The sequence below is a fragment of the Sus scrofa genome, chromosome 14, assembly GCF_054392235.1.
Source record: "Sus scrofa isolate SSC_HxYL_T2T_F1_AM1 chromosome 14, Sscrofa_HxYL_maternal_Yorkshire_Landrace_v2.0, whole genome shotgun sequence".
NCBI classification, from domain to species: Eukaryota; Metazoa; Chordata; class Mammalia; order Artiodactyla; family Suidae; genus Sus; species Sus scrofa.
In genome coordinates this window covers 51,485,924-51,511,475 of record NC_139396.1, presented here as the reverse complement: position 1 = coordinate 51,511,475, position 25,552 = coordinate 51,485,924, and the positions used below count along the sequence as shown (strand labels likewise).

At 40.1% G+C, this 25,552-nt stretch overlaps 1 protein-coding gene across 5 annotated transcripts; it reads right to left on the bottom strand.

Moving 5' to 3' along the window:
- Positions 1-266: 266 nt before the first annotated feature.
- On the bottom strand, positions 267-23,869 carry ZCCHC8 (zinc finger CCHC-type containing 8). 5 transcript variants are annotated; one of them, NM_001190154.2, is made up of 14 exons: positions 23,572-23,869; positions 22,274-22,316; positions 18,605-18,679; positions 16,684-16,789; positions 14,309-14,386; positions 10,213-10,316; positions 10,027-10,092; positions 9,257-9,317; positions 8,625-8,767; positions 8,069-8,211; positions 6,824-6,945; positions 4,795-4,881; positions 4,081-4,198; positions 267-2,325 (listed from the first exon to the last, which is right to left on the bottom strand). In NM_001190154.2, exons 1-14 carry the CDS (start codon positions 23,768-23,770, stop codon positions 1,553-1,555), a joined length of 2,118 nt encoding a protein of 705 aa, NP_001177083.2. In that variant the 5' UTR covers positions 23,771-23,869; the 3' UTR covers positions 267-1,552. The 5 variants fall into 5 exon arrangements, with proteins under 5 accessions (NP_001177083.2, XP_084849096.1, XP_020927669.1 ...); XM_084992970.1 differs by having other exon boundaries at positions 270-2,325; positions 18,605-19,731; positions 21,180-22,316; positions 23,572-23,790; XM_021072010.2 differs by lacking the exons at positions 10,027-10,092; positions 10,213-10,316 and having other exon boundaries at positions 270-2,325; positions 23,572-23,790.
- Between the last annotated feature and the right edge of the window lie 1,683 nt (positions 23,870-25,552).

The following is a 25,552-nucleotide window of genomic DNA, read 5'->3' as shown; positions in this document are numbered from 1 at the left end:
ACCACTTTTTTTTTTTTTATTTGGTTGTGCCTATGGCATACATAAACACCCAGGACAGGGATCAAACCTGTCCCACAGCAGTGACCATGTGGGATCCTTAACCACTGGGCCACCAGGGAAGTCCTCAACAACCACCTCCTGAATGCTGACAAGCCCCATTAACCTCTCTATGCTGCTGAAGTTTCCTTGTTATATACATAAGTGGTGATAATACATTTACCTGACAGAAATGTTGAGTGAGATAATGCACGTAAAGGCACTATGTAAACTACTGTAAGAGATCAGTTTTATTATGGACTTTAACTCAGAGAAAAAAAGCCAAGGGTAGTAAACATTTTATTCCATTTCTAAGATGTTCTGTGAGAGCCTTGAAAATAAATCTCCCTTTTTCATATAATTTTCCTTCCCTTTATTGTTTATAGAACAGTAAATTTGGTTATTCAAGTTCCCCAAATGAAAACTAAACCTGGAATGGTTATATTTTGCTCCCTCTGCTGGCCCGAGAGCAGAATAACACTACCTAAAACTAATAATTCATGATCTTCTAAATGTTTATTTTCATGGACTTGACTATAAAGTTGTAATGGCATTCCACATAAAGACAAAAAACATAGTTTCAGCTCTATCTTATATATGTATATGATAATTAAACACAATTTATGTCTTTCTGTTTTTAATGATCATAGGATTCAAATCTAGAAAATTATTTTTGCACAAAGGCTAGCTGCCCTCCATTTATTTTTTTTCAAAATAACTACTTTAAAAGATTCTGCTGTTTTTATATTAAAGGCTGAAATTCATTGAAAATACCCAAACTTGAAATTTCATATATTTCCCTTGCTACCACTAATTTTTGCAATCACATAGTTTACTTCTAAACTTACAAGGTTGTATATACTAATTTAATTGTGAGTCTTTTTTTTTTTTGTATTCAAAGTCTTAGATTATGTATATGAAAACTAATTTATTAAACTTTGTACACAAAGATGAACATACCTGTATAGCAAGCTTATATGAAGAATGAAATTACAAAAAAGTAAAAGTGTTATTAAAATTGATGCATGTAAATTACTTACAAAAATACCCCAAATGGGATAAAGCTGTTCATCCCTGATTTTTCTCATTTGGTTGTCAGAGTTGAAATATGAATTTTAAATGGTTAGGGTTTTTTTCTTTTAAAAAGTGATATATTAAACTTACATACAGGATAATTAGCAAAATGTAGAAAGGGAAAACAATATACAAAAGACAGATAAAAATCACCACTCTTGACAGACACTCACGATTCAAAAATAGTAGAAACCTTAACTATCTCTAAACCATACTTACATCTCCCTCTTGAGTTTTTATCAGTGAGAATAAAATATAGTAAACCAGCAAGCCCAGTTTTTCCGTTCTTTAAAAGAGGCCTGACTTTAGACCACGATTAAGCCTTGGATAGATTTTTCAACATGAGAGGGACAAGGAGGAGAACAACTCCACCTGTCCACCTAGAACTAATCACCGGAATGCACAGTTATAGATAATTAAATAGCTCTTGGTATTTTGTCAGTTATTCAGAAGTTTTTTTGTTTTTTTGCTGGTTTCGAGGTGAGTTCTTTAACAAGTTTCTTATCCTGAGGTACATTCCAGTAGATTCTGCCATGTTCTCAAACTCGAACGGCGTTATTCCGGTTGCAAACTTGCTCATGTCAGGGATGGGACTGTGGATTTTAGGGGCCGTGGCAGGACTGGTGTCCACGTGAAGGAGCTTCTGGCTGCCACCTCCATTGCTGATGGCACAGTTTGACTTGACGCTGCCATTACCAAGGGGAGCATCTTTGCAGCTGACCTGAGCAGAAGCTTCCTTTTCCTTCTGGTCGAGCAAGGCAGCCTCAGAATCTGGACTCGAGCACTGTTCAACCTCTGATTTCTTTGTACACGTGTCTGGTACCTCAGCCTCATCTGGCATCTGCTTCTCAGATGGTTTTTCCTCCAGGGCAGGGAGCTCGAGCTCATTCGGACAAGGTGAAGAGGCAACCGAATTCCCAGTTAGAGGTGTGTCAACGGGAATGTCAGAATCACTGTTGACGCTCTCGGCCTGCTCCAGGGCCGCCCATATCCGCCTCTGCTGTTCTTCAAGTTCCTCCAAAGTCAGTGCGTCCTCATCCATAGTCACAGACGCCGCTCTGGTCTGGGGTGAGTCACTGGGAGTCAGTGGTGGGGTGCCCTTGGGGAGCGGAGGGGTGAAGGTGGGTGGAGGGGTGCCCTGGGGTAGAGGGGGAGGAGTGCCAGGGGGCAGCGGGGGCTGAAACTGAAACGCTTCATTGCTTGGGACCTCTGCATCTGAAACAGGATATTGAGAAGCTGTCATGTAGCATTTGATTTTACAGATGTTTATTAATAAGACTTGGGTGGAGTCCAGAGATTCAATGGCCAAAAACAACCAGCTCAAGAGGGGATCCTCAGATACCATGACCATTGCTTAATGTCCTCAATCCACCTGAAAAGAACATCTGCACGGAGAGCTGGCAGGACATCTGGCGCTAAGAACTTGAATCAAGGGAAAGCTTTAACAAGGCAGGAAGTTTGGCTGGAAATTCGACTGCCTGGGCTCCTGAGTGGGTGGGAGCCAGAAGAGATGAAGCTGAGGAGGCAGGGCAGGAACTCCCCGGGTCTTACGGCCCAACTCTGCCCCGGGTCTAGACTGCTTGCCTGAACTGTGGGTTCATGCAGCTCACTGCTCATCACCACCTGTGTCCCACAGCACAACAGATCTGACCTGTCCAAAACAAAGGATCCTACGTGCTGTGCTCACAAATACCATTGCCAGGGCACCCAGCTGAAGTCTCCAAAACTGAAACCTGTTCGTCATCAGAGGGGAGGGCCCTCCCGGAGGGCCCTCCCTTCCCCCTACCCACACCAAGTCCTGGTCTTGCTGGGGTCCACCCTCTCCCATAGGTAGCCTGTCAGAGCTGCTATGTTACCTGGAGCCCATTACCGCTTGTCAGGAATATGAGAGTCATTCCTGCCTCTGGACTCATCTTCCTTATTATATCCATCCTCCAAACTCTTATCCTTCTAAAACACAAATCTGATCCTCTTAGCCTTCCCATCATCTATGGGAAGAAGTCCAATCTCCTCTTTGCCTTAGGAGGCTGTCTACAACAATGAATTTGTCTGTTTCCACCATGTTGCTTCTTACTGTTTGGTTTAAATGACTCCAGCTGTCACTCTGTTGTTGGACCAGTGTGCTGCAATGGTTCATGCTCTGCATTTGTATTCCCGGTGTCTCAGACACCTTAACCCTGCTCATCTCCCTGGTAAACCTCTGAATTCATCCTTCTAGATGCAGCTCAAGGTCATTCCTTAGAAGAGGTTATGTCTTCACTCAGCACAGCTGCTCAGTTTCTCCTTGGTGCCACTGTTACAGTCGGTAACCAGCTCTGAAATACTAACCTCTGTATGTATAACTACAGGCCTCCACACTTATATTAAAATGTTTACACATCTGCAATCCTAGGTGACAGAGAGCTGTGACCAAGGGCAGCAGTTGTGCCTTATGAATTTCCCTGTCCTCAGAGCCTAGTAGGGGAGTTTGAAACACACTATGTGTATTAAAAAATATGGAAAATTCAACCAAATAACACGGAATTGCGAAGGCCATGCAAAACTAGTCTGAACTTTATCATACAAGCAATAACACCTGTGAGAAAAGTAACTGTCACTTAAGATTTTAAGAAGTTAAGTCAATCAGAAAAGCAAAGAATGCATAAAAAAGTTGAAAGGAAGCATTTTTTAAATAGTCAGTTACTTTTTACTGACTAACCCAGGGAGCCGGTCTGGGGTGCTGGGCCTGGGTGGGTAGGTCTATCTAACTCAGGAATCCAGCTGGTTGGCCCAGCTGGCTTCACACCAACCAATGAGTCTTCCAACCCAGCTCTGAGCAGTAATATTGGAGATGCTCAGCTACCCAAGGATTAAATAAGACTCAGTATTTAGACAATGTTCATAAAGAGCTTCTTCTTTCATTCAGAACTCAGGAGCATACAAATTCGTCCTACTTTCTCAATGAAATCTAAGCCACAGGAAGAAACCTACCCGAGTCGAGCTCCATGTCGGCGGGTGAGGCTGCCAAGCTGCCCTCCTTCTTCTGCTTCTTTGGACTGCTGGGGCTGGACTGAGATGAAGCCCTCTTGCTGTTGGACCTTACACTTGGCTAACGGAGAACCAAACCAAATGAATGTTAGGTGGTGGCAGACCAAGATCGAAACTCCGCCCCTTCGCTTGAATACAATGGAGCAAGCCAATCTGGCACTAAGTCCAGGTACTAGAGAATGTAGCCATCTTTTTCCTTTGGATTCATTAGAAAACAAAGAGTGCTTTATATACAAAGCAAGAGGAGTTCCCGTCGTGGCACAGTGGTTAACGAATCCGACTAGGAACCATGAGGTTGCGGGTTCGGTCCCTGCCCTTGCTCAGTGGGTTAACCATCCAGCGTTGCCGTGAGCTGTGGTCTAGGTCTTAGACGCGGCTCGGATCCCGCGTTGCTGTGGCTCTGGCGTAGGCCAGTGTCTACAGCTCCAATTCGACCCCTAGCCTGGGAACCTCCATATGCCGCGGGAGCGGCCCAAAGAAATGGCAAAAAAAAAAAAAAAAAAAAAAAAAAAAGACCTAAATAAATAAATAAATATATATATATATATATATATACACAAAGCAAGAAAAGGCAGTAAAATGTCTATTGTGTTACAAAATCAAATCCCACAGCGATAAGCGATACATTTTTATAAACCACACTGAAAATCTGTTTACCGCTTGAAAGTTAGAAGTTAGGTAACTGGCAAACACGTCTTTCTGCTGACATGCCTGCATTGGTATGGAACCGAACATCCTCCATTCCTAATGATGAAAAGAGAAGGGAAAAATAAGTATGTACTCGGAAAACACCATGCCTTGAGATCTTGCTCACTGAGGTAAAGTGGAGGTCTCAAATTATAGTTCTGCTTCACATGGGACTTTTCCTTTTGCGGGGGAATAATGAAAACAGTGGTACATTGAAGAGAAAAAACCCCAGTTCTGCCTGCATAATGACCAGGACTGAAAACTAAAAGACTACTTGACTAAATCACTTGGCCCAAAAAGGTTCTATGTACAAGTAGTTACAGGCAGAAACATGGCTCCCACCCTCCTGACATGCACTCACAGGACTGTTCATTGCTCCTTCCTCTTAACTCACTCATGCTGAGTTTTCTATTTCCTGATTTTTTTCTTTCCAAACTGAGTACTAATCTTTAAGGTTCAACATCACTTGTTTCTCTCTCATCACTGTAACACATTCAACAGGGGTTCTCAAGAGCAATCACTTCAGGCTCTTATGAAACCAACAGATTCCATGGACTAAGTCAGTAAAGTCTAAGGGGAGAAGGAGGGGCCCTCAAGAATGTGCATTTCTCATGAGCACCCCCAAGGGGACTGGAATGTAGGCTGGTACTTGAACCCACTTCCAGAGGCACTAATGGTCTGCAACCTGCAATTTCGACCTTAATTATACACTTGTCTTTGTAGCTGTTCACTAGACTCCAAGTTCAGACCTTTAGCTGCTTCTCTATTGCTTAGACCCTTAGAACACCTAGAATGCATTTTTATTAAAATACCACTACCACTATAGTTAGTTGCCGAATCCTGAAACATAAAAGCTGGAAAAGATTAAGGGTAGAAAAACTTTCTATTATGGGAGAAATTTTACTTTGGGGAGGAAAATGGGAAGAGTAGGAAAAAAGAATTATGTATACTTAGATTTATTGAAGGCAGAAATTTACTTCCCAAGCAATTGTATAAAGCTTACAATACTGCTTCAAACCAACCCATATTTTTTTTGTTTCTATTTTTTGGCTGCACCCACAGCATGCAGAAGTTCCCAGGCCAGGGATCAAACCCTCACCAGAGCTGTAACCAGGGCCACAGCAGTGACAGTGCTGGATCCTCAACCTGTTGAGCCATGACGGAACTGCCATTCCATATTAAAAAAAAACCCAAAAACTTTTAATTTTAGAATAGTTTTAGATTTACAGAATCTATTCTATTTTAGCTCCTTTTCTTAGGGCATAAAATCAGAAAAAATCTGGGTTTTTTTCTTTTTTCTTTTTTTTTTTTGTCTTGTTGTTGTTGTTGTTGCTATTTCTTGGGCCGCTCCCGCGGCATATGGAGGTTCCCAGGCTAGGGGTTGAATCGGAGCTGTAGCCACCGGCCTACGCCAGAGCCACAGCAACGCGGGATCCGAGCCGCGTCTGCAACCTACACCACAGCTCACGGCAACGCTGGATCGTTAACCCACTGAGCAAGGGCAGGGACCGAACCCACAACCTCGTGGTTCCTAGTCGGATTCGTTAACCACTGCGCCACGACAGGAACTCCTCTTTTTGATGAATATAAGATTTCACTTAACATTCTAATCAACATAAAGGAAATTAAACACCAGAATTCGCACTGTGGCTCAGTGGGTTAAGAATCCGACATTGTCTCTGAGGATGTGGATTCGATCCCTTGCCTTGCTCAGTGGGTTAAAGATCTGGCATTGCTGCAAGCTGCAGTGCAGGTCGAAGATGTGGCTCAGACCTGGTGTTGCCGTGGTTGTGGTATAGGCTCCAGCTGCAGCTCTGACTCAACACTTGGCCCAGGAACTTCTATATGCCTCAGGAGTGGACTTAAAAAAGAAAAAAAAAGTTAAACATAATTTAAGTACACATTTACTTCTAACAGTAACTGCTACATAAGCTAACATTTTGAACAACCTACATAAATAAGGTCATATTCCAGAAGAATAAGAAACCAATACACTTACATCTGGAATTCCTCTGGGAGTAGATATATTAAAACCTGGATAGTTTACCAATTTCGAGAGATCATAAGTGACACTTTTATTTTGTTGTACTTCTCCAGCTTCTGTTTCTCCATCAGCACCATCTATTACAGACCATCAAAAAAGTTAATATTGCTAGATGCCCATATAAATATATCCCTCTCCAGACCAAAAGTAGACCTGGAAAGGACTTATATTCATGGTCAAAGAACCATTCTCAGAATAGCTTTAATTATAACTTGTCTGAACCATTAAATTAAGAATTTTTAAACAACATGGACATATCGTTTTGCTAAAATACTTAAAATCTTGGAAATTTTAGTTCTCCCATGAGTTGCTTAAAAGTCTACCTTGCACTCATGATTTGCCTGGTGCTCTATTCCAATTCCTTTATTAAACATTTATATAATGTTTACTTTGTACAAAATAGTGTTTTCAGATAGCATTTTAAATAGTTTACAACTGTTCATTTACTTAATCTTCATATCAACACTAAGAGGTATTAAAACCACTTTATAGATGAGAGTAGTCTTCAAAGGATACCTGGGGACCATTTCATTATTTTGAAAAATACTAGCGTTGTTTCATCCATGGGGAGTTTCTCTTTTTCTCTTTTTTTTTAAATTTAAGACCAATGGTATCATATGTAAGTCATTCAGAAACTTGCTTTTTTAAACTCAGTTATCGCACAGTGATTTTGCTATGTTAGCTCATCCAGATTTACTCCACTCTTTAAATACTGCAGGGGTTCCACAGCTTAGATCTACCATGGGTTACTTAGCCATTCTCCATTTTCAGTTTTTCACTATCATATTCAATGCTAAAAAGTATCTTTATATACATCATTTCCTTGTGCACATGTGACTATTTTTCTAGAGAAGTTCTGGATTATAAGAGGGTTTATGTATTCTAATTTTATAGGTCTCCTGGCCCAGATGGGTATATTCCTGTTACCATTACCAAGGAGGACAAGACCTTATGAGGACTAACTAGAGAGCTAATACTTTGGCCTAGGTAGTCCCTGAGCAAATCCAGATAACCATCTAATAATTCTCAATGAAGTTTTAGTTCCCCCCTTGTAAAACAAAGGAAAAATTATCATGATATTTTTTAGTTAACTTAGCAACCATTAAAACAAGCCAGCCATTCCCATCATATTTTACTGTGATATTTTAATTTAAAAAAAGATAACACTTAAGCTGATTTATTTAACTGAACATACTGTACCTTTGCCATCGTAGAGTGCAAGCCCTGAGTTCTCTAGTTCGGCCTCTTTAAGCCAGCCTGGTGGGTATCCTAGCTGGCGCATTCGATATATAAAAGGTGGGAGACTCTTGTCTGTCACACCCAGTGCATCTTGAAGTTCCTCACTAAATAAAAATAGACGAAGAAAAATACTATATTCTTGTTTTGGATGAAAATACAATCTGCTTTGATATTTTATTTTATTTATTTGACTGCATCCTTGGCACATATAAATTCCTGGGCCAGGATTGAACCCGAGCCACAGCAGTGATAATGCAGGATCCTCAACTGCTAGGCCACCAGGGAACTCGCTGTTCTGATATTTTAAAACAATCCTATGTCTTGTATTACACAGCATGTGGCATGGTGCCTATTAAACACATCGTTACAATTTCAATAAATGTTTCCGGATTAATTGATGTACACTAGAGCCTTGTTGGAAAACATTCATATCTTGATTATTACCCTGAAGATACACAAAATGTTCCAAATACTGGCAAAACAGAAACGGTGTTCACCGCTAAAGTGACAAAGGTACCTAATAACTCCTGGCTTGAACCTTCCAAATCTTTCTTCTACTTCTTCTGCATGGTATCGCTGCTGAAAATTCTGATTGTTTGTCTCACCACAGGCATCCATATACTCTTTTCTCTTCTCACTTATTCGAGCAGCATTCCGAGGCTAAGTGTGTAAGAATGGTATCAAGCATTTTAGATGTAGTTCAGAAATTAAATACAAACAATATAAACAATAAATAAATATAAACAATTGGTCTAGGTTAAGCAGACAGATGCTATCAGTTTTAATGTACAAAGAACAAGTATAAAAGAGAGTGGATATTTAAAAAAAAAAAAAAAGCAAGGAAGAGAAGCAGTCATTGAATTTCTTACTACCTCGGTAGTATACTACAAAATCAAGTTTTTAAAATAAGCTGTCTGAAAATAAATGCACATCTTTCATTCATCTCAGATACAGAGCACTATAATGAATTATTTAAAAAAAAATCCGATGTTTCAAAATTTATATACAAATGTGAAAAGATTTCAAAGTCAAAGACTACAGGAAAGTAAAGACAGGGAAGGTGCTTCATATCACACAATGCCACAGCTGTCTTGAAAACATTAGAAAGTTCTGGTTCAAAGATTTTTTTTTTATATGAGAAAAATTTACCATTGGGCAATCTTTCATTTGATGCTCTTCAGAACCACAATTGAAACAGTGAGGCTTTGGCCTATTTAGTCAAAAAAACAAAGATTTTCATATTGTAAATGGAAATATAAAAGCAAATCAACAAAATTTTATATGATACCAAATTGTATCAGAGAAACAAGAAAGTAAGTAGGTCACAAATCACTAATATCTGTGATAATGAGTAGACGTTCACCCTTAAACACACAGTAATTTTTTTTTTTGCCGCACCTGCGGCATGGGGAAGTTGCCAGGCCAGGGATTGAACCAGCGCCACAGCAGCAACCTGAGCTGCTGCAATGACAACACCGGATCCTTAACCCGCCGCACCACAAGGGAACTCCTAAACAAATGGTACTTTTAACTAGTCTTTTAACCAAGAACCCTTATGTTCCCAAGTGATCTGTTACCTCTGAGTTTTGTCAGTGGCTGGTAACAGAAGAATCGAGGCAAACAGATTATCTTATTTTCCTTGAGGTAATTTGGAAAGGGGCAGATGGTTATAAGACAGCAATCAGATTGACAGCAGCAATTATACGTTTCTACCCACCCAGGCATATCAGGCGTGAACCAATGATTTCCAGCATGATCAATTTAAACATTTAACATATGTCTATATGAAATTCTAGATTAATCTGTTAATTTATTTATAGTAAGCCGGCAATAAAGAATAGTAATTTTTCAAGCTAAAAGAGTTTATGGTTTTGTTAAAAAAAAAAAAGAAGAAAGCAAAAACAACTCCCCACACAAACCTTTTTGCCTTTACTTGTATTTCTTGCCCTTCTAGAGAAACAATGTGGCTGAAGACTTGCTGGTACCTTTAGTGAGTTTTATTAAGGAATAGTTATCATTGTCTGCAAAATTTGGTTTGTTTGTTTGTTTTTAAGGTGAACTTAATAGCAAGGTGCATAAAGATCTTCATTCACTATGTAGGATACTTGGGTATTTCCCATCCTTCCGTAAGCTGAGGGTTTTCATTTAGTAGCGGTTGCCCCAATTTATCAAGGCAAAAATTAGTAAAATACAGGACACTTCCTACAACCTGCAGAAAACAAGTCAAAAAATATTGCTATTTAAGCAGAAAAAAAAAAAGACATTAAATAATGTAAGACTATGATTAACTGTTTTAACAATTTATTTCTGGATGAAATTACTAGAAATAATCATCTCCTTAGTTAAAGGAGCCAGATTCTGGTGTGTAAATAAAATCCCCATCAGTGAATGTCACCTAAGTCATTGAGTTTTTCCTCTCAACTGGATCATTACTATTGGCTGCACTCTCGCCAGACTTAAAAAACAAAAACTTGTCAAGAACTCTTGTATTTCCCTCCAATTCCCCATTTCTTTGCTTCCTTTTGCTGCAAGATTCTCTGAAAGTTGTCTATATTTTACATTCATTGTTTCCATTTCCCTTTCTCCCAATCACTCTTTTTCTTTTCTTCCAATGTTTTGGGAAGATTTCCTACAGAGAAGTTGAAAAATTGGTACAGGGGATACCCATGTACCCTCCACCTAGATTCAACAATTGTTAATTGATTTTTGTGTGCATCCCTCTCTCCTTACACACACACACACTTTACTGAACCATTTTTAAAATGTTAAGTCGCCACCATTATCATATTATTATAAGCCATTTTCTTCTCTTGCTTGAAATGAATACAGGAACTTTCTACCCGGGTTCCAGCTTCCATACTAAGCAACTATAGATTCTTTTTCATGACACTTCACCCCTAAATGCTTCATATGAGCCCTGTAAGAACATTTTCTTACAAATCACAATACCACTGCCACACCTAAGTAAATTAATAACACCTTCATATCATCTACCCAATCTATTTTCAGTTTTCCCCAACTGTCCCCAAAATGTCCTGTAGGCTTTCCCCGCCCCCAACCCAGGATTTGATTTAGGCTCACACATTGCATTTAGATGTTAAGTCCTTTTAGCTTCTTTTTGTCTAGAATAGTTCTCCCCACTTGTTTTTTAAATGACACTGCCATCCTTTTTTGAACATTTCCAGTAAGACTTCTTTCTGTGCCTAACACTGCATGAAGCTATCTAACAATGGAGCTCCCTGATCACCCCCAGACAGCCAAATTCAAAGGACAGTTCCCAGCCTTTATCTCAGCCTGTCCGCTACAACTGGCATGGTTGATTCCCCCTTCCTTCTAGACACTCCTTCGTCCTTTGGCTTCCAGGACACCATTCTCTCCGTTTGCTTCCTGACCTACTCTCCTCGGTCTTCTTTGCAAGATCCTTGTCATCTCTCCATCTTCTCTCTACTTCACAACCTAGGTGATTCACCCAGGGCGTGAATGGTACGAAATAAGATTTCTATGCTGCCAACCCTCAAAGCCCAGTTCTGACGGTTCCTAAACCTCAGTCTTGTACGTACAAGTGCTGACTTGACAGCTCTCCCTGGACATGTAAGAGGCATCTCAAACTCACAGATGTAGAACTGCACTGGACGGAGTTCCCTGATGGTTCAGTGGGATAAGGATCCAGCACTGTCACTGCTGTGGTTCAGGCTGCTGCTGTGGTGCAGGTTCAGTTGCTGGCCCAAGAACTTCCATATGCTGTGGGCACAGCCAAAAAAAAATTAAAAAAAAAAAGGGGGGGGGGAGTTCCCATCATGGCTCAGTAGAAACAAATCTGATTAGTATCCATGAGGACACAGGTTTGATCCCTGGCCTTGCTCACTGGGTTAAGGATCTGGTATTGCCATGAGCTGTGGTGTAGGTCACAGACGCAGCTCAGATCCCAAGTTGCTGTGGCTCTGGTATAGGCCAGCAGCTATGCTCTGATTTGACCCCTAGCCTGGGAACCTCCATGTGCCACGGGTGCGGCCCTAAAAAGACCAAAAAACAAAAAAAACCTGCACTGGATTCCTATCCCATCCAAACCTGCTTCCCCGGCCAGGCTTTCCCTTTAGAAAAGGTAATGATATTGCAGTTGTTCAGACCAAAACCCTGTCATTCTGCTCTCTCGCTTGATCTCATACTCTATATTCAATTCATCAACACATTTGATCAGTTCTACTTTTAAGGTATATTCAGGTTCTAACCACTTCTCATCATGGCCATTCACACTGTAGTCTAAGTTGCCATTTTTTCTCACATGAGATGAAACTTCTTAACTAGTTCTCAGCTTCCACATGTAACCAGCTACAGATTGTTTTCCACAGAGAAGTCAGGTCTTTTAAACATTCAAATCTTGTCATGTCACATTTCTACATAAAACCCTCCAGGAGTTTCTCAGAGTAAAATCCAAAGTCCTCACTCTGGCCTATGAGGCGACATAAGGATTAAGATGCTATGCCTAGATTCAAACCCTGGCTGTGCCACTAACTAGTCCAGGTCTGTTCCCTCACCTGTAAAATGAGAATAGCATTTTAGTACCTTCCTGAGTAGCATCTGTAATGAGCTTGAGCAGTACTGGCCGCAGTGTGCAGATGTCTGCTTCTGCCCTGGGGCTTCTCACTTACTTCTCCTGCTGCCTGGAGTGATCCTCACTGAAACTGCAGCCCAGCTCACTTCCTCAATTTCCTCAGTCTTGGCTCAGATAGGCTGTCATTAAGTACTCACTCTCCAAACCAAGTGCCTTGCAGTTACCCTCTCACTCCTGCCCCTGCTCATTATACTAGCTTTTATTTTTTTTCTCCCATTCCTGTCCCTAGAATCTAGAATGGTCCCTGGCACCAAGAAGCATTTAGTAAATATTTATTCAAGAACCAACTGAATAAATATGCAAAATCCCCCGTTCCTAGACAAGTATCACTTTAAATCCCAGTTCTTAGAGTTTAGAAAAGAAATGAAGTTATCTAGTTCAAATAAAGAATCCTTCTTTAAAGTGCCCTTAGAGCATTGTGGTCTTTCTTTGACTCTCTCCAATAACATGGAATTCACTTAAAAAAAAATTATTAGACATATCACTTAATTTTTTTCCACCTCTGATAGAAATGTCCGCTTTCTAAAAGTTGAGCTGAAATGTGCTTCTTTCTACTCTACCCAATCACTGGTCCTAGTTCTGCCACCTGGCACTCTACAGGGTGATCTAAACAACACCTTTGTAAGTAACAGCCTTTGTCACTTTTGCAGAGATGTGTACATACTGTACACATCTTTTCAATAACATTTACGGGCTCTTCAGCATCCCAGCAGCCCCATATCTTTAAAATTGTGGTATATCAGTGGGACACAATATGACATGAACGTGAAAACCAGTCTTCCTTTAATGGAATACAGGATAATATCATCTTCTTTAAAAAATTTTAAGGAGTTCCCATTGTGGCACAGCGGAAATGAATCGTGACTAGTATCCATGAGGATTCGGGTTCAATCCCTGGCCTTGCTCAGTGGGTTGGGGATCCAGCGTTGCCGTGAGCTGTGGTATAGGTTGCAGACACGGATTGGATCCCACACTGCTGTGGCTGTGGCATAGGCCAGCAGCTGTACCTCCGATTTGATCCTCGCACGGGAACTTCCATATGCTGAGGGTTTGGCCCTAAAAAGCAAAAAAAAAAAAAAAAAAAATTCTAAGTGGCAAAATCATACCACTACACTGCACTGACTCTGCTGATTTTTGCACAGGTACTGGAAGACCTCAATGTATGTTCATCCCTGTTATGCTTCCTCTATGTTTGCCCACCATTTGACAACACGTATAATTTCCTATCTGCCACCTGTTACATTAGCTATTTATCACTTTCAGTTTTATCTGTCTGTAAGTTCCACAAACATGCTTTCTATATCTTTATCCAAGTTCTAGAAAATGAATACACAGAGCATAGTCAGGACAAAAATAAAGTCCTCTGGGAGTATATGTACTATGCCTCCAGGTCCCAATGAAATAGTTATTAAAAAGCAAACTATAATATTTAGAGACTGAAGCCTACAATGTTGTTTGTAACAAATTTAATGAAAGAAATGTGTGGTCATTTGAGGATATACAACATCACTTTCTCATTTAAATGCCACCCAACTGACAGAGGATAGGAAACATAGCTGCAGAATTTAAACTAAAATGTCCAAACTTACACTAAAAGCTTCTTTGTTGTTTTGAACGTCACTGGATTCTTCTACTTTATGGTCCTCTTGTAGCATAACACTGGATGGCTAATACAAAGAAAAACACGTCACAGAAGGCAACCAATTTTTAACAACTTTACATTTCAAATATTAGAAATTTGAATACACTTACTTTACTTTCTAATACATACCATTAATGCATATAAAATTCTGAATTCATTATTGCATAATTAGGGTGAGTTTAAAAGCTAATCTAGGTAGGAATGTTTAGGAAAGAAATTTCCCAAGTGGGAAGGTCAAAAAAGATATAAAAGATAGTATCTTCTGAAGCATTAGCATACACTGTGACTTTTGTGTTAATAATTAATTATGGAGCTTTCAACACTTAAACTGACAAGACATACTTTATCTTGAAATCAGATTATCAGAAAGATTAAAAAATATATAACTCCAGGGAGGGAGTTCCTTTCATGGCTCAGGGGTTAACAAACCTGACTAGGATCCATGAGGACACGGTTCGGTCCCTGACCTTGTTCAGTGGGTTAAGGATCCAGCGTTGCTGTGAGCTGTGGTGTAGGTTGCAGATTTGGCTTGGATCTGGCATTGCTGTGGCTGTGGTGGAGGCTGGCAGCTGCAGCTCTGATTCGACCCCTAGCCTGGGAACTTCCATATGCTGTGGGTATGGCCCTAAAAAGCAAAACAAAAAAAAAACAAAAAAAACCATATACATATATACATATATATACACACACACATATATATACATATATACATATATATAAAACTTGATATTACTGGTCAATACTGATACTATAACCCTTACAGACCTTAGGCCACTACAAATTTTGTAGTGTTTCTTGAATCAAAAATTAAATAACATTCAGTATGGTTTTTATTGTTAAATATATCTTGTTCCTTGAATCTTTAAAAATTGTATATGACAAGAGTTCCCACTGTGGCTCAGCAGAAATGAACCCGACTAGTATGTATCCATGAGGATTCAGGTTTGAGCTCTGACCTTGCTAGTGGGTTAGGATCCAGGGTTGCCATGAGCTGTGGTGTAGGTTGCATATGTGGTTGGGATCCTGAGTTGCTGTGGTTGTGGCGCAGGCCTGGAGCTGTAGCTCTGATTTGACACCTAGACAGGGAACTTTCATATGCCACAGGTGCAGCCCTAAAAAGCAAATAAATAAATTCATAAATATAGGAGTTCCTGTTGTGGCTCAGAGGTTAACAAACTTGACTAGCATCCATGAGGATGTGGTTTGATCCCTGGCCTCTCTTAGTGGATTGGGGATCCAGTGTTGCCGTGAGTTGTAGTGTAGGTTGCAGACATGGCTTGGATCCCACCGTGCTGTGGCTCTGGCATAGGCTGGCAGCTACGGCTCTGATTTGACACCTAGCCTGGGAACCTCCATAAGCTGTGGGTGTGGCCCTAAAAAGACAAAAAAATAAAAAAATTTAAAAAAAATTGTATATGATAGGTGCAAACTAAAGGTGATAAATAAAACAATTAATTCAAATACTCCATTCTCCAATCTCTGAGGATAAGCAGCTAAAGATCTTTATTTGATAGACTCTACTCACCTTAATTTTTAAATAATAAAAAAAAGCCCAGAAATCACGAATTCTTATTTTCTTAACATAAATTCATGCCCTAATACTCATAGAATGAAACTTCTCAGATTTCTCTGGGCATGCTATTGATTTTTAAAATAAGTACAGGGCAAAGAAAGGATGGCCTATGAACATATTCATTTTAGACAAAAAGAAGCCCATTTTTTATGAACCCCGGAAACAATGAGGGTTTTTTTTTTTCTTTCTTAAAATTAATTTTCTGCCCCACACCATGTATCCCAGTTAGGGAACGGAGGGAAAAAAAGCCTTTAGGAGTTTCCGTTGTGGCTCAGCAGAAACAAACCCTTCTAGTACCTAAGAGGATTCAGGTTTGATCCCAGGCCTCTCTCAGTGGGTTAAGGATCCGTCATTGCCATGAGCTGTGGTGTAGGTTGCAGACACGGCTCAGATATGGTGTTGCTGTGGCTGTGGTATAGGCCAGCAGCTGTAGCTCCGATTCAACACCTAAAGCTTGGGAACTTCCATATGCGGCAGGTTTGGGCCTAAAAAGCAAAAAAAAAAAAAAAAAAAAAAAAAAAAAGCCTTTAATTTTGAGTGTAGCCAGGTGTGACTATGACTCCTCAGAAGAGCAGCCACAATTCAAAAGAAAGCTGTGCATCTGCACTTGAGATTGTGGAGAAGGACAGGAGGTGAACAGACAATCTTAATAAACATTTTGATTCTGATTCACAAGGATCCCCGGAGCCTGATAATTGGCGATGAGAAGCATTACCTACTAATCTTAAAGTCTCTTAAGTTTGAAGTACCTGGGGCAAAAGATTAAAGGAAGTCTTTTCCACATCATTTTTCTGCTGTTCCTCAAATCTTTTTACTAAATTTGATACAAATTCCTCTATTTCTTGATGATATTGCCTGTGTAAGAGGACAAAATGGTCAGAACCCAGACAGAGTACAACAATGAATTGATCGAAGTCTTAATGCCATGTGTAAATTTTGTTATTTTGTTTTTCAGAGTTTATCAAATCACTGTCTCTTTGTAACACTCAGAAATCTACTCCTTAGGAAAAAATACACATTGTTACCAAGATAAGAAAATGATTATGATAACCTGACACAGTGCCCAGCATCTAATAGTTGGCAAATATTTACTGCAAAAACTAAACAGGGAGTTCCCGTCGTGGCGCAGTGGTTAACAAATCCGACTAGGAACCATGAGAGGTTGCAGGTTCGGTCCCTGCCCCTGCTCAGTGAGTTAACGATCTGGCGTTGCCGTGAGCTGTGGTGTAGGTTGCAGACGCGGCTCGGATCGCGTGTTGCTGTGGCTCTGGCATAGGCCGGCGGCTGCAGCTCCGATTCGACCCCTAGCCTGGGAACCTCCATATGCCGCAGAAGCGGCCCAAAGAAATAGCAAAAAAAAAAAAACAAAAAACAAAAAAACAAAAACAAACAAACAAAAAAAAACTAAACAGATTTTATTTCTAAATTTTACATACTTAATTTTTGAATATATAATACATGTAAATGGTTTAAAATCCAAAAGAAGGGTTACTTAATGAAAAGCTCCACTCATACCCTGTCTCACAGCCACCTATCTCTGCAACACAATCAATGCATTCTGTTCTTCCACATCCTCCTTTCAGAGACTCTCTCTGCATATGTAAGGAAACCTCCTATATAAATATTAACTGGAGAAAAAAATGACCAAAACACAATGCAAGAAAAACTGCTGTGGTCCACTTCCTCCAGTTTTCCAGGTCAAGGACCTGCGGCGCTCAGTGCAGAGGGGCCAAAGTTCTCTTAGCAAACTTGATCATGGGTCAGGTCTCTTTAGCTCTCACATCCTAAGATTTCTACAGGCACAACTGGAGGTGAATGTGCAGAAGTTAAGACTGCCAGAAGCTTGAGTCAGAGGCCAATTCTGCTGGTGACAGTAGCACTGGAGCCCCGAGTGCCTGGCACTGAGCCCCTGTTGTGCTCACCACCCCGCTGGCTGCCCCTCAGCTTCAGGATCCGGTCCCCCTGAGATAAAGTAGGCAATGGATGTGCCACACAGCAACACCCTATGTGTGGTTTCTTTACCTTCTTTACCTCACCGAGCACATAAGATAACAATATAATTAGGTGTTGCTGGAGGGGCAAGCAACTGCCTGAAATGTCTGTGACCATGCTCCAAGGAAGAGATAGGTCAAGGCCTCAAACCATTTCAGAACATTCTAACAAGCACTGCAGGAATGCCCCGAGTCATCCTACTCCCAAGCATGCTGGAAGACTCAAAAAGTCTTGTTTTATTATTTAAAAAAAAAAAAAAAAAAATCACCTGGGTAAGCTTTGAAAATAGCTAAGAGAAAACCTCAGTTGCCTGATTTTGACAGAGAAATGACTAACATTATTTATGGTGGTAGGGGTTATTTTTACTAGAGGCTACTTATTATAGGTGCTCGCTTAGCTACCTAAGAGGCAGTTATTGATGGTATCCTTTTTCCAGTGAGGAAACTGATATGCAGACGGAATCAGTGACCTGTTCAGGCTCACATATGTAGAAAGTAGAGTCCAGATTCAAATTCAGGTTTATATGACTCTAATGTCCTTGCTCTCATCATGATTCCATAAATTTTAAGTAAAAGGATAAAGATCGTCTTAAGTACAAATGAAAACAGCATATTTATAGAAGATATTATATCATAAATACATTAGCACATTATGTTTAGGAAAGGAAAAATTACTTACTTTGAAATAACATTGTTCATAAATAGAATCTGTAATAAAGGTCCATCTAACTTAGTATTGTTCACCAATATTCCACTAAAACAGAAGTTAAGACATATTTTTAGAAGACATGAGAGTAAAACTTGCATATGTATAAACATTGAACCCTTATAATTATTAAGTACCAAAGATTATATAATATTTTACAAATAAGATCAAGAACTACCAGGAACTCTAGTTTTCACCAAGTTTACCTACTTTAAGTTTTACAGAGGTATCTTTTATATTACATATTTTTAAAAATATTTCACAAAAAAAATTTAAAACAGAATCAGTGAATCTGGCTTGGAAATATATGAGAAATTGAAATAACTTTATAAATGGGTAAACTCTTTCTGGAGGGCAAAGCACACTGTACTTAACATCTCAAATCCAACATTTTAAAATAGAGATGTAAAAAGTTTACTGTTCCTGTATTTAACTTTCAAATACTGCCACAAAAAAAAAAAAAAAAAAAAAAAAGGAACTAGACTGCAGCCTAGAAATCTGCTAGAAATGCCTTTGGAAATCTGGGAGCAGATGAATTTTGATTTCCCCACACCTGCCTCATGTCTTTTTACCTGTAAGGAACGTGAAACAAATCTGTTACCTGGAATGACTTGCATGAAGTAGGGAGATAAAATTAAAATATGAAGACAGGCATTCCCATTGTGGCTCAGCAGGTTAAGAACCTACATAGTCTACGTGAGGATGAGGTTCCATCCCTAGCCTTGCTACGGTGTAGGTCCCAGGGGCAACTTAGATCCAGCATTACTGTGGCTGTGGTACAGGCCAGCAGCAGCAGCTCAGATTCAACCTCTAGCCTGGGAACTTTCACATATAGTAGGCGTGGCCCTAAAAATAAAAAAATAAAAAAATAAAATATGAAGACATTCAGAAACTTGTTTCAGGAGTTCCCGTCGTGGTGCAGTGGTTAACGAATCTGACTAGGAACCATGAGGTTGTGGGTTCGATCCCTGCCCTTGCTCAGTGGGTTAACGATCTGGCGTTGCCGTGAGCTGTGGTGTAGGTCGCAGATGCGGCTTGGATCCTGTGTTGCTGTGGTTCTGGCGTAGGCTGGCAGCTACAGCTCAGATTACACCCCTAGCCTGGGAACCTCCATATGCCGCGGGAGCGGCCCAAGAAATGTTTCAAATGGCGCGAACTTCAGTTTTAAAAAATACATCATATTTTTCAAAACTACATTCAATTTTATGACCCCTGACTGGAGGCCAGTTTGAGCAATCAGCAATAAAGGCATTCAGGTGGGGAAATCTGAATAAGGCTGGGAATGTTACTACGAAAATCATGCCAGTTATTAGGTGTAATTATAGTGTTGTGATAATACATGAAAGTCTTTTAAAAAAATACATGCTGGGGGTTCCCATTGTGGCTCAGCAGTAACAAACCCAACTAGGATCCTTGAGGACGTGGGTTCGATCTCTGGCCTCGCTCAGTGGGTTAAGGATCTGTCATTGCTGTGAGCAGCAATGTAGGTTACATATGCAGCTCAGATCTGGCATTGCTGTGGCTGTGGCACAGGCTGTCAGCTGTAGCTCTGATTCAACCGCTAGCCTGGTAACTTCTATATGCCACAGGTTCACCCCTCAAAAGACAAAAAACAAAAAAAAAAAACAAAAAACACAACCCCCCCCCAAAAAAAAACAGCTAGAGAGTATCCTGGTGACCCAGTGGATTAAGGATCTGTCATTGTCACTGCTGTGGTACACATTCAACACCTGGCCTGGGCACTTCCACATGCCATGGGAAAGGCCAAAAACACAAAAAACCAATTAAAAAACCCAACAACAACAACAAAGAAAAACATGCTGAAATGTCTGCGGTAAAAAAACGCATATGGGATTAGAAGGAAATAACAAATTATTAACTGTTAAGTCTAAGTGATGAAAATATGGGTATTAATTGTAATATACTTTCTACTGTATGTTTGAAATATTTCATAATATAAAGTAAAAACAGGAAAAAAACCCCAAAAAAACAAAGCACAATGTGTACTTCTGATCACGAAGGTTCCAAAAATAAGGGTTAAATCAAGAGACTTGGGGTACAAATATTTTCTAAAAAATCTTTTTTCTTTCTGCATTGGTTTTCCGTAGAATGCTTTGTAGGTCTGACAATATGGAAGGCACTAATTCTGAAGAAAAAATTCCTTTTTCATGATACTAATTATTGCTTCTTATAAACTGGCAAAGGCTGTGATGCTGCTATAATCATTTGAACTCAGGTAATTATAACTTTATAAATATTTAATATTTAAAGCATGTGGTTGTCTAAATAAAATATTTTCACATACATAAAAATTGTAAATTTTTAGAAATCCTAGTTACATTTCATTTACTACCTAATACCAAATGAATGTAGATCCACAAAGTGTGCTCAAATAATGGAATTCCTGTCATGGCTCAGCAGAAACAAATCTGACTAGCATCCATGAGGACGCAGGTTCAACCCCTGGCCTTGTTTAGTGGGTTAAGGATCTGGTGTTGCTGTGGCTGTGGTGTAGGCCGGTGGCTACAGATCTGATTTGACCCCTAGCCTGGGAACTTCCATATGCCTCGGGTGCAGCACTTTAAAAAAAAAAAAGGGGGTGCTCAAATAGAGGAAGGAAGGTATGGCACAGGGAAATTATTCTTTGGACATATTCTAAGATATGCCTAAATTCTAAAAATCTGAAGTTTTAGTTACTAATGTAGCCAGTTACTTCAGCTGGTACCAGGGACAAAAAAGTCCATATGAAACTGCATCATGGCACACTCAAATTCTGAAAGCCTCAAAATACCATTCTATGTAATAAATTTGTACTTTAACAAATGTTTTAGGTTTAGTGAGCTATTAAATTATGTTAAATTTACTCACTGTACTTTTTTCAAAAGCAACTACCTTCTCTTCTAAAATTCTGTATCTTGGAGTCCCGTTATGGCTTAGCGGAAATGAACCCAACTAGTATCCATGAGGATGGGGGTTTAATCCCTGGCCTTACTCAGTGGGTTAAGGATCCAGAGTTGCCACAAGCTCAGTGTAGGTCACAGACACAGCTTGAATCTGGTGTTGATGTGGCTGCGGTGTAGGTCAGCACATGTAGCTCTGATTTGACCTCTAGCGTGGGAACTTCTATATGCTGCAGATATGGCCCTAAGAAAATTAAAAAAAAAAAAAAAAAAAAAAGAATTCTATATCTTGCATTATTTCCACTTATGAACACACTTAAATTGTATGAATAAATCTACACCTAGATTAATACTGTAATCTTAATTCTAACCTCCCAGAAATGTTTGGTGAATAGGAACAGCTGGGTTGATAACCTGTCTGTTCTGAACATTAAGGCAAATATTTCCAGTTTGTGTTTCATAAATATTTTCACCCAATAAGTCAGTTTCAAGTTTCAAGCAGTTATAATTTAAACTTATGATTGTACTATCCTTTCTACTTTGTTTGAAAGCAGTTCAAGTTTTCCCTAATAAATTAAAAATAAAGGATCATTACTCTGATTTCTTCAGCATATATTGAACAAATAAAAATGATACAAAATTTCTAAACCTTCTTTTTACAAAAAAAAAAAAAACTAATTAAATATTAATACCAGGATAAAAAAACAAAGGACAACTAAAGTGCCATTTCAAGATCTCATACCTTGGTCGAGTGAGAATGTTCAATTTTCTTTTAAGTTCCTGATGTTATTCCTTGTTAAGGAGTAAGCCCTCAGTAAATACAAATATGAAGATCATAAACTTCAACTACTAATCTTACTTTTGGTATCAATGTTAGGAAAGTTAAAAGACAAATATTTTGAGGATGACACACTTGCTGACCTGCTTTGTTGCAGGGCTAGGTAACAGGACCTAAAAACTAAAACATCATTTTCATCCTTTTAAACGTGATCTTTCTAAGGCAGGTTCATGCAGTTCAAAAGAGACTAACAGACAACCAAAAACGTTATTCAGACAACGGTGTCCTGTCAGAAGTTAAACAGCCACTCACTAAAGATAATTGTCCAAGTCAGCAGCATCATGATTATTCAAATAAAGTACATGCAGCATAAGACACTGTTAAGGACCTAATAAGCTAGGATGGACTCTGTAAAGATCACTGTAAAATCCTTTCAACTTTCCTGTATTTTGAAATTTCTCATAATAAAATGTTGAGGAAAAAGGCATTATAAAAAATGACCTCTTAAACCTTAAAAGATGATTTACCAACCGCTTTCAGGGATCTTTCCATTAGCAAAACTACCTGAACCAAAGTTATCTGTATGAATAGTAAAACAAAACAAAAACCCTCTAAGAATGTGAAAAAACAGTCACACATCTTGCTAGAAAGGCTGTAAACTAAAGACAAACGGAAACTGATTTGGCGCGTCTTCTCTAAACCTTTGCAATACATCTTCACCACGGAAGCTATTTTAAAGTGGAAGAACTTTAAAATGAATCCTCAATGTTCTTCAAGCAATTAACCATTTTTCTTTCCGCGCTTCGAACCCTTAAGGGCCCCGACTCTACATCCCAGGACCCCTCACTTCTGCCCCACTGGAAAGACAGATCTGCGCCAAAGTCTAAACAGCCGGTATCTCCTAACTATAACACGGCTTCATCAACTTTAGCTGGGCTGCAGAAAATGAAGTCGGGTAGTGATTCCAAAGAGAGGAAGACAAGTGGTGAAGAGCCTACAATTTAACAGTTGAAACTGTCCGAAATAACCCTAAAATCCGGCCCCGGAATTGGGGGGGGGGGGGCGGGAGGCGCGAATCAAGTCCAGGAGACGCATCCCACTAAGGGAGAGGTCCCGCGCCGAGGCCTGGGGGACAGTTTACGCAATCTGAACCCTAGATTCTCAGCCTGAGTTCTGGCCCTGGTGGAATTTCCGCCCGCGCTCTTCCCGGCACCGCACCCACCACACGCCCGGGTGACACGGCCCAGCGAGGGGAAGGATATTCTCGGCGCGGAGCTGCTCGACGGTTTCCTCGCACTGCCGAAGCCGTTCCCGGAGCTCCGCGTCGCCGACTCCATTCTCATCCTCCTCGTCGCCGTCGTCTTCCTTGAAGCGGGTGTGAACGGGCTTCGGAATCGACTCCTCGGCGTGGTCAAACGCCTCGAACAGCTCTAGATCGCCAAAATCCACCTCCGCCGCCATTTTGGGCTGTGGGAAAAGACACGAGAAGAGGCGGAGCTGGCCACCCGGCCGGCGGCCAAGGTTGTTGGGCGGCACCGCTCTCCCGGCTCCGGCCGATCTAAGCCACCCAGTAGGGTTTCCTCCTAAACGTAGGCCGCCGGAGCTGCACAAGGGGCGGGCCAGTCCTGTGAGACTACAACTCCCAGAATGCAACGGCGTTTCCTCAGACCCACCTCTGAGATTGCTCCGAAGCATGGCATGCTGGGACATGTGGTTTCTAAGCGACTGTTAACTCATTGTTTGCACTGCATACTGGGATTGGTCCTTTTAAAACGTGAAGAAAGCCCAACTAGATCAAAATGTTACGAGTTGTCCCTGTTATGTATCTAAGGCTGAAAAAAATCAGAGCACGATGCATGGTTTATCACATGTTGTGGTTGCGTGCCAAACTAGAGAATAAGGAACTCCAGCTTTGCCATAGGATACATTTGTAATCTTGGAGAAGCTACTTCAGTTGGTTGGTTTTTTTTTTTTTTTTTTTTTTTTTTCCATGAAGCTCAAGCTTTAGGTTACTTTAGCTTTGTCTGTTGTGGCTTTTGGTGGTTTCTCCTTCAATCACCCATTCATTCAGTAACATTTATTTACCACATTCAGTGTGCCAGGTACTGTTCTAGGAGCTGAGAATGCAAGAGTGAGCAAAATAGGGAGTTCCTCTTGTGGCTCAACAGTAACGAACCCGACTAGCATCCATGAGAATGAGAATGAAAGGTTTGGTCCCTGGCCTTGCTCAGTGGATTAAAGATCCGGCATTTCTGTGGCTGTGGTATAGGCGGCTACAGCCCCAATTCAACTCCTAACCTGGGAATTTCATATGCTGTTAAGTGTGGCCCTAAAAAGAAAAAAAAAAAAAAAAAAAAAAAGGAAAAAAATTCCGTATGAAAAGGCAGAGTGGAGCAAGAGGAGGCCCGGGGTGGAACGTTAATTAGGCCAGTACTCAGAGACCATATTAGGCATATTCATTCTTCCCATCCCCAAATTGGTAAGCATTTTAAACAGGTGGTGTGTCTGTGAGCTACAAATTTACATTTTGATAGGATGGTCCTGATTGCATGGTAGGAAAAGAATTGGTGGCAGTCTAGGAGACAGATGGAATAGATTTTTGTAATAAAATCAACAAATGTTAGATTAGGTAGTGGCAAGTGGTGGAGAGTTGGTATTTAATAGAGGATATTTGAAAAATAAAGAACAGAGATAACTCAAGGGTTATGGGGAAGGAGAGGAAAGGGTTGTGAATTATTTGCCAGGATCTGACTTAACAAACTTGAATAAATGATTACTAGAGATAGAGAACAACATATGTTGACCAGGTTTGGAAGCCAAGAGTGAGTTCAATTTTGACTATGATGTACCTTGAGATAATTTTATCCTAAAACAGATGAGTAACTTGAATAGTGGAAGAAATTTTTGAAGCACTGTTTTACTGGTAAATTGAAGGTAAAATTTTAGGCCCTAGTAAAGGTGTATATTAGGCAGCTAGATATTCGAGTAAGCTCCCCCCCCCAAAGTATGATCTCAAGGTTAGTAAATACAACTGTTATCTAGAGAATGAGACTGTATAATGAAGAGTGGAAAGTCTAGGACTTTCTATAGGACTGGAATTGAGAAGGGTAAGACTACAGAAATTGATGAATGGCCAGTGGGAGAACTGAGTCCCAGAGAAATTATATTTAAGTACATACTTAAATCAACTTTTCACCTGTGAAACTCTTAACTTGGAATGATATATAACAAATTAATTTCTGC